This window comes from Henckelia pumila, chromosome 2 (genome assembly GCF_033568475.1).
Source record: "Henckelia pumila isolate YLH828 chromosome 2, ASM3356847v2, whole genome shotgun sequence".
NCBI classification, from domain to species: Eukaryota; Viridiplantae; Streptophyta; class Magnoliopsida; order Lamiales; family Gesneriaceae; genus Henckelia; species Henckelia pumila.
Genome location: NC_133121.1, coordinates 145882111 through 145891480, shown reverse-complemented (window position 1 = coordinate 145891480; position 9370 = coordinate 145882111). Strand labels below are relative to the sequence as shown.

Sequence of the window (9370 nt, the reverse complement as noted above, 5' to 3'; positions counted from 1 at the left end):
AGCTGATCTGACTGATCATATCGACTCCCGCATTGACTCATTTCAAGCCACTGTAGGTGCTCAACTTAGAGAGATATTCTCTCATCTTAATCGTGGTGATGTGAAAAGGGAAAAGAACCTAGAAAATCAGTTGATATAGAACGTCAGAAACATGATGTACCACAGCAAAGGTGGCAGCAGAAGAAGCAATAGATGATATAAAATGTAAATTTATTATATCTCAGTTCAGTAGGTGTAATAGTATTTTATTGCGTTATATTAATGATTGTGTGTAACAATTATGTATCAATGCAATTTATCTTTGTAATGAATTCATTAACCTGTTTTATAAGTCATGATTTTCGGGGCATAGGTTTTGTCATCACCAAAAAGGGGAAAATTATTGAATTTTAAATTTTGGTGATAACAAAAAAATATATCATTGTTATAGTATGACCGCCATTTATATGTACAAACAGGAAAACGTCTACCGAAGTTGATGACCTCTACTATCCTGAAGATATCAGCCGACTCACAGACATCAACCGATCTCAGACACATATTATCAGAATTGATGTCATCCGGGATACTAGTCTCAAGATCGTCTACCGATTTCATAAGAAACAAATTCTTTGTAACGGATTCTTGACAAGACAACTTAAATGTGAAAGGACAAAGCATTTAAGGAGTCGTCTGATAAAGCTTGAAAGGCCATTAATAACATTTATTATGAAGACATATTGAATGGACATTAAAGAAACTTCAAGTACATATATTTGAAGATGAACAGACTTCACTCCACAGAAAGAGAAATATTGCCTGCCCTATATATGCCTGAAAAGACGCTTCTTACCATTGACAAAAAGAGACGTTGAAGATTGAGATATAAAGCTATACGAAGAAAAAAGATAGAGAATATACGACCATCATATTATCAAAGCATCCAAACACTTGAATTGTTTCAACACTCTACTGCTCATTCAACACTTCGCTAAAAGCAGAAGCTTATCTGATCTTCTAAGAGATCTTTTCCAGGGTGACTCAAATACAAGCTGTTGTTTGAAGAACACCGACTACTTCAAGGATTTGAGATTCTAAGCTTTCAAAAGCTTAGGCATCCATCATCATCAACTGAAGTTTGATAAGAGCTTAAAAATCTTATCAGTGTAAATCTAGGAGTTCCACATTAGGCAGTGATAAGTCCTAACTTGGATCGGATGTATTACAAGACGTTGTAATAGCCAAAGTCTTCTAGTGTATCCTTTCCGTGAGGAAGAAGGGTGACATAGAAGATTGACCTCCGAACATCTATAAACAACTCTCTGCACATTTACATTACTGCATGACATCATATTTTCACTATTGTCACCTAGTTTAGTAAGAGCCGTTTTCTGCACTAATTTATAGTAGCTCTTATTCATCTAGGAAGCTGAGAAAAATCTAGTTGAGAAAGACTAACATTTTCTTAACTCCATATCGATAATAACAATATTTTTGAGAGTGTGTATTCACCCCCTCTTTACACACACAACCGATCCCCAACAAACATTTATCAAAGAACCAATGTGAGAGTATCTCTCAATTACAATACTCTCAAGTCATTGGAAGTCTGATGTATTTAATGAGTTGTACAAAACCAGACTTAGCTTATGCAGTGAGTAAATTGAGTAGATTCACGAGTAATCTAGGAGCTGAACACTGAAAAGCAATTATCATATTACGATGGTACACTCGTGACCATGGGTTACATTATACCAGATATCCCGCTGTTATTGAAGGATACATGGATGAGAACTGAATATCTGATATGAAACAATCAAAATCTACAAGTGGATTTATATTCACTTTAGGAGGTGCAATAATTGCGTGGAAATCTTCTAAGACAAATGTAATAGCCAAATCCATGATGTAATATGAGTTTATAGCCCTTGAAAAATGTGCTGAAGAGGCTGAATGACTGCGTCTATTCTTAGAATATGTTCTAGAATGGGTGAAACATGTGCCGGCTATATGCATACATTGTGATAGCCAATCTGCGATCAGAAGGGCACAAAACAATATGTATAATTGTAAGTCTAAATACATACGTCGTAGACATAATGTCATTAGAGAACTACTCTGTACTGGATTTATATGTATTGACTATGTAAATTCAAAGGATAATATAGCAGACTCATTAACCAAATGGTTAAACAGGGATTTAGTAGTGAAATCATCTAAAAGAATGAGACTGAAGCCTATAAAATAAATTAGTTCGAAAAAACCTAACCTATGTTGATTGGAGATCCCAGAAACTAGGTTCAATAGAACAACCTTTCAAAGATATGTACCAATTTTTTGTTGAGACCTAATTCTATCTTCATATATTTCTCTAAACAAACGAAAGGAAACAAAATATAAAACATAAATCATGGATCAACTAAGCCCTCTTGGATAATTTCTTAAAGAGAAACCTTACAATCTTTCACTAGAGTTGTATTTAATCAGTTGTTTTTATTGACTGTTTAGGAGTTGCATATCATGGCTTCACTCCACAGTGTTGATCCTTCCATTCACTCAAACACTTGGAATATTCTGATAGTGAATTCTTTGTAAACAAGCCAAAATATTTTGCAAACCTTAATTTGAGTTGTATTCTTCTCATTTCTAAGTTGTCCAACTGTGTGATCTGTACATGTAGTTTGAGCTCCCTGTAAAAAATCATGTTGTGTAATCTAGGCGTCTGTGTTTTATTTGATGTTCTTAGAGTGTAAATCGTAATGTTACGTGCTTTAGACGTGTTCAAGTAGTACCTTCTATGGGTTTTGGAAAAAAAATGAGAGATGTAGAAAAAGTTTTTTACGTTATAACTTCCATAAAAATATATCATATCATTTTAATCACAATAATTTTAATTTATTCTTCTACTATTGCTTTGTTGACAACGAGCTGATTTTATAGTTGATCTACTCATTTTAATTCGGCAATACTTTAAAAATACTTATACTTAATTTTAAATCAAATAGATTCGAAAGTTAACAACCTTTAATTATTTGTTGTCTAATAAATTCTTCAGTTTAGCAAAGTTTTGAAAAAAAATCTATTCACCTTCTTGAGACCACATATCTCACTTGTTCGGTTCTAACATAAAAAAAACAAACAAACAATTTGTGTTGCACGCATTTTGCTAAGTCCATTGTTGATGCATCTATTTCTCCCGTATTTCGTGCTATGGATGTGATATTCATGATTTGATGTTGTGGATGGACATGAGACATAATTTTTATATAAGATCAAACCCAACAGGAGAGGAAGATGCGAGAAAAAGTGTGTTTTCATCGGCCATTTTGATTCCTCGTCCCTCCAAGGGGCTAAGATGTGTGGTGGGCTCGCGCGGAGATGTTCTATGAGGTGAAGTCCACCACACACTTTTTAAATTGTCTATAATTAAATGGTTAAATTTTTTTTGAATGTTTTATTTTTTTTTAATTTTAAAAAATAAATGGAAAAAATAGAATAGCTGGTATAATTTGACCGTTGATTAATCTCAGCCTGAATTTTTTTAAAAATTACAAAAAAAAAGAAAAAAATAATTAAAATTTGATTTTAAGAAAAAAATTCTGAAAAGTACAAACGGTCATATTTTAAAAATTCAAGTATTCTTCTATAAATTAGCCTCAATACATCCAATAAATTTCAATTTCTTCCACTTGAATTCCAAAAACTCAATATTCTTTAAATTTTATTTCATTTTAAAAAAATTTGAAAAACAGATTCATGAAAAAATAATGACCTCAATACTCCTTCACCAAATACTTCTCAATTCACCGATGAGCACATGTTGAGTTTAATGTTCAATCAAACTCAATTCTTCCGAAATCCCATCGAAGTCTCGTTTCTTACTTTTGAAACCACGTCTACTAAATCTAGAAGAAAAGGTAAGAAGATTGTTGTTGGCGTTGGGGGTGATGGCGTCAAAAGAAAATCTTGGACGAAGGTTGAAGATGAACGTCTCACAAAGATATGGAGCAACGCTTTCACCAATCCAGCACTTGGCAATGATCAAAGCAATTCTAGTTTATGAGGATTGGTTTAATAACAATGAGTTGCCAATTGATGGAAAGTACGCTCATCGGACAAATGTGATATCATTTGAATGATGTTTCAAGACTAGTGTTCGCATTCCCAAACAAAATGAGCGAACTCGAAGCACTCAACCAAAGCGAATCTTTATTTGATATGAAGGTATGAATACATATTTTTTAAAATTTAAATTCAACAGATTCCAAATTTGTTTTTTTAGTATGCTCAAGCCCGAACGATATACGAGCAAGATCATAACCATTCAGGGTCCGATGAGAATTGAGAAAGCTTGGTTAGTATTAAAAGATTAACCAAAATAGAAGATATGACCATTCGATAAATTCATACGAGGTTCGACGAATGCTACGAAAAAGCTGGAGAATATTGATGGTGAATGGGAAAAATGAATGTTAATATGTAAAGTTTTGATTTCTCTCTACGATGTTTGTCTTCATTTATGCTCTTAATGGGAGAAATGAATGTTTTGATTTCTCTCTATGATGTTTGTCTTCATTTCTATTCAATTTCATTCTCCTACAACATAATGAATTAGGTCATTAGAGCATAAAAAAACATCTTATAAATATTTTCTTTAAAAAATCTGTTATTGTCGTTTTGGTTTTACTTGTATAAATCGATTGGTTCGGTTGGTAAAAATATATAGGAGTGCTATATATGTAAACTTAACTCGATATCACGTTGACGGATCAAATTGATTACTATATATAACTTAATTTTAATAAGTAGTACTACATATATAAATATCATCGCCTCTTAGTTGATCGTTCAGCTTCTAATTTTTGAAACATTGCAATGTGCCGATGCAAATGCTACATATTTGGGGTATGATATTAATATGATGTAAATATCATAATTCATAACTTAGTACACATGACTTCCCACTTTTTATTTTTGCTGGTGGTCTCATACCATTGAGTCATTGACTTTGTTGTTTGAAAACTACTTGAATTGCATGACAATTTTTCAGTTGATTTCATCGTAGATTTCGAAATTCTATTTATAAAATAGGAAATATGGTTCATATTCAGATTAATTCCCAATATTATCAATATTGAAGTCGTCATGCGTGAAGTAAAGGTAGCAAAACATTGATAAATGACATATACTTCAACGTTAATATTTATAATTATGTATTTACTATTTAAGAAAACAACAAGTATATCTTTGTATGTTAAAAAATAAGCATGCCTTCTGATTCTTAGTTCTAACTCCTTCTCTATTCGATTTAATTTCATGATGGTAATATTTCATATTCTATGTGTTGATTTTCTTATCAAATAATAATGTTTTATAATTGAACACTACAATCCGAGAAGTGTCGATTAATATATTTTGTTATAAAGTCAATTACATGTATAACAAAATGATTACAACAAGATTATCTCAATCATTAGAATTTTACGTCATAAATAACCATATTCATGGATAAGTTTTCAAGAAAATAGACATATATGTCCATTGTCTTGATATCCACTTCGTTTAATGTTTCAAACGAATCTTCATATCTGAAACAAATAGCTTACCGTTACCGATGAATTTGATATTTGTAACACAGCTTATCGAGAGGATCTTTGATCTTTCCATGTCATGAGACTGAAGATATATGGTGTGTTTAATGATTTAGCATGCCGAGGAAAAAAATGCATACATATACTGACATATACGACATGTAAATTAGTTATTATACAACCATTGTAAAAGACAATTATATATTCGATTTACCGTACTGATAATAGTACATTGTACACGTTAAATTGACGGAAAGACAACACTTCACGATGACATTAGCTCGATACCAAATTATTTTTCCGACATGACATAACTTGCATGAAACAAATCATCACCAAATACAAAATCACAAAAGTGGTCATCTTCAGCACATTTTAATTCCATAAATTTCCGACCAAATCTCGACGAAATTTTGCGATTCTTGATTCTACACGCTCTTACATTAGTCTAGTATCTGACATGGTGTTGAAATCGGGATATCGTTTTGCACATTTTCAAAATTTGCATGAAAACCCCAACGTGCTCTATGAAAAACGTTGAACCGACCACTGTGGCTTTCGGACGCCATAACTCACGAACCGCTAACCATTACCGTCTAAACATATATTCGACATAAAGCTCATGAAATTTCCTCGAAGACGCAAAAAATCTCACCTCAATATGCCAACCCTAGCTCAACTTATTCACAGATCAATCAAGACCAAAAGCACACCCTCATCCCCAAAACAACATCCCATGCTTTACAATCAATCCCAGTCCTTCTCATCATCATTGGCCGCCGTAGATTAAATTCAATCGCACGGCCCAAATTTGAAAATTTACGTTAGCCTGAATCCGCGTCATTCTCTATGAACCAATTAGCTTTCGTCTTCTGGATATTAAGCCACCGAAACCTCATTATTTAAATCCACCAAATTTTTAGCATAATCCCCACACAAGAACTCATTTCCCTTCATACAGATCGATTCTTTCTAAACCCTGATTTCCGAATGGCCTCCACCGAAGAACCAGTGGTCCCAGTCCCATCCGAGCCGGTGGCTGAATCCGACGTCGCCGCCGAGCCTGCGGATGAGAAAGACCCTCCACCCGCAACCACCAAAACTAAGAAGACTGCAGCCAAAGAGCCCAAGACGAAGAAGGTGGCCGCACCCAGAAAGCGGAGTTCCCCCACGCACCCTCCGTACTTTGAGGTATGCAGTAGATTGTTTTTTCCTTTTTGTGGATCTTTTTGGTTATTGCATTTAATTTGGATCTAATTCGTGTTATTTTCCGTGCAGATGATTAAGGATGCGATCGTGACTTTGAAGGACAGGACTGGATCGAGTCAGCCTGCGATTACCAAGTTTATTGAAGCGAAGCAGAAGAATCTGCCGCCTAATTTCAGGAAGCTGCTACTTATTCAATTGAGGAAGCTCGTGGAGAATGGTAAGCTCGTGAAGGTCAAGGGTTCTTTCAAGCTGCCACCGGCTCGTTCTCCAAGACCGGCTCAGAAGAAGCCGTCCGCTGCTACCAAGCCGAAGCCAAAGCCAAAGCCGAAGCCGAAGACGAAGGCCAAGGTCGCCGCCCCCAAAAAAAAGAAGGTCACCGTTTCCAAAGCCAAACCAGCTAAAGCTGCTACCCCTGCGAAGCCCAAGGCCACAGCTGCATTGAAATCCAAGCCAGCCACGAAAGCGGTGAAGTCGGTCACAAAGGCTAAACCTGCCCCAAAGCCAAAGGCGGCTGCTCCTGCGAAGAAGGCAGCGACCAAGAGAAAGGCACCTGAGAAGCCCAAGACTGAGAAGAAACCTCCATCCAAGGTTGCGAAGAGAACTACCAGGTCGAGTCCGGGAAAGAAGACTACAACTGTGGCGGCTGCTGTGAAGAAATCTCCCGCTGCGAAGAAGGTGGCTCCTGAGAAGAAGACTCCAGTGAAGAAGACTCCAGCGAAAAGTGCTAAGCCAACGGTGAAATCACCGGCCAAGAAAACTCCGGCGAAGAAGTGATGATAGGGTATTTTGAGGAAATATGCTTTGTTTCCAAGGGACAGGACTGTAAATTAAAGTGGAAGATTGTTATAAAATGGTTTCCGAAAGCATACAAAATGTGGTTGACCCATTTGTTTCATTTTGCTATTGTAGCCGCCTTGCCTTACATTTCTGTTAAGATAGTTTATCATGGCTTCTTCTCTTCTCCTTTCTTGCTTGCTTGGTATTTAATAATTTCATGGCTCTTCAGAACATGTTCAATTTGCCAGGTACTTTTATAGAAGGATGCATCTAGTGTAAGCAAGGAAGTTGAATGGTTGATTCTCATCTGTTTTGTAGTTTCAATTTGGGGAAGGGAGTCATGGAATTCTTACCCATGGTGAGATTTCGTATGTAAACATGATGATAACCAGGTTGTGGTGTCAGAAATTGTTCAAGTGACTGATTGGATTAGAGTTTTGGATGTATGTGTGTGCCCATTTTATCTGCTTAGGATTTGTGAAAAAAAACTGCTTCCATTTTGCTACCTGGATGTGCCAGAATTGAAACACCATTGCATTGTTTTTGGGCTTACGAGTTTGTTCTCAACTCCAATACATTATAATTTTTTTTGTTGTGTAGATAAATGTGTACATACTGATGCAAAAAAATTCACATCCAACTATAGGGCAGAAACTTCTTTATGTCTAAGAAGCTCACGTTTGTGGAAAACTTGAATGAATTGGAGAGTTCGAAACGTAAAAACCCACAACAAACATTAGTATGATTGATCAATGATTGGAACGTTGCAAGACTGAACACCGTGGAACAAGTTTGATGTAGAACATTTCCCAGAATGATTATGCAAGATTTCTACACATCAAGTGTCTTCTGACCTTCAAACATGAAGAATCAAAGATCCAGATTGCAGGGATGACTAAGAGCAAGTGCTGAAATGTTCCAACTCGATGTGTCAGATTGATTTTTGCGCTGTCATCTCTTCCAGGAAGCATTGCTCAATATCTGGCATCCCGTGGTAATTTTATTTCAGATGAGGATCAAATTCTGTCTTAGGTGGTATCGGACTTGAATATGAATTGGTTGTAGTTCACGTTACATATCGGGTTGTTTCACTCACCGTTTCTGATGTTGGTGCTATTTTAGCGACTCATGAAGGTAGAATAAAGTCATACTCTCTCAACCATATTGATAAAACAACTCCTTCATAATGGTGCTACTTTTCATTCCCAAAAGAAAGATGAGTTTGCCTCTCAGTCATTTCATCGCGGTAGGGGTTGATGGAGAAACTCTCGTGGTCGAGGTTGAGGTTGGCACTACACCTCTGGCCAACCCGTGTGTCAATTCTGTGGCTACACCGGGCATGTTGCTGAAAAATGAAATTATCGGCTTGAGAAGGAATGGAGGGTATAACTTTGGACCTTCCCCAAATCAATCTCGTGCTCATCATCCTAGTGGGAAACTCAGCAGGAGCACGAGCACAATACTCAGTGTCTTAGCGTTAGGGATGTAAATGAACCAAGTTGTTACTATGAAATAATTTCTCATATTGGTCATCCCATTTTTTTTTAATCTTTCTTTGCATTCGTTCCAATGAAATAATTTGTTACCGAGTTCCTCAAATAACCAAAAATCTGTCAAAAGTGTCAAAGGATCTAGCCACTAATCCGGTTCTTCTCAAAGGGATTTTGGACGAGGGATTGTACAAATTCAGCAACGTGTCTTCATCTCAACTGCTCTTCAATAAAATCTTAAAGTGGCTCTGGGCTATTTTTAGGATCGGTAAGATTCGTCGCCGTGTTAAAGTGTTTCATTATTTTTGTGAGACCCCGTTTCTA

At 36.0% G+C, this 9370-nt stretch overlaps 1 protein-coding gene across 1 annotated transcript; it reads left to right on the top strand.

Moving 5' to 3' along the window:
- The first annotated feature begins 6484 nt into the window (after nucleotides 1-6484).
- LOC140881764 (uncharacterized) lies at nucleotides 6485-7738 on the top strand. The gene is made up of 2 exons (XM_073287324.1): nucleotides 6485-6761; nucleotides 6849-7738. The coding sequence occupies exons 1-2, from the start codon at nucleotides 6561-6563 to the stop codon at nucleotides 7551-7553; spliced, it is 906 nt and encodes a 301-aa protein (XP_073143425.1). The 5' UTR covers nucleotides 6485-6560; the 3' UTR covers nucleotides 7554-7738.
- Nucleotides 7739-9370: the final 1632 nt, after the last annotated feature.

Bases quoted from the DNA above. Each gene is read 5' to 3' on its own strand.
- LOC140881764 (XM_073287324.1), top strand. From the start codon at position 6,561: ATGGCCTCCACCGAAGAACCAGTGGTCCCAGTCCCATCCGAGCCGGTG. The intron at 6,762-6,848 runs GTATGCAGTAGA...TTTTCCGTGCAG, and splicing joins CGCACCCTCCGTACTTTGAG to ATGATTAAGGATGCGATCGT.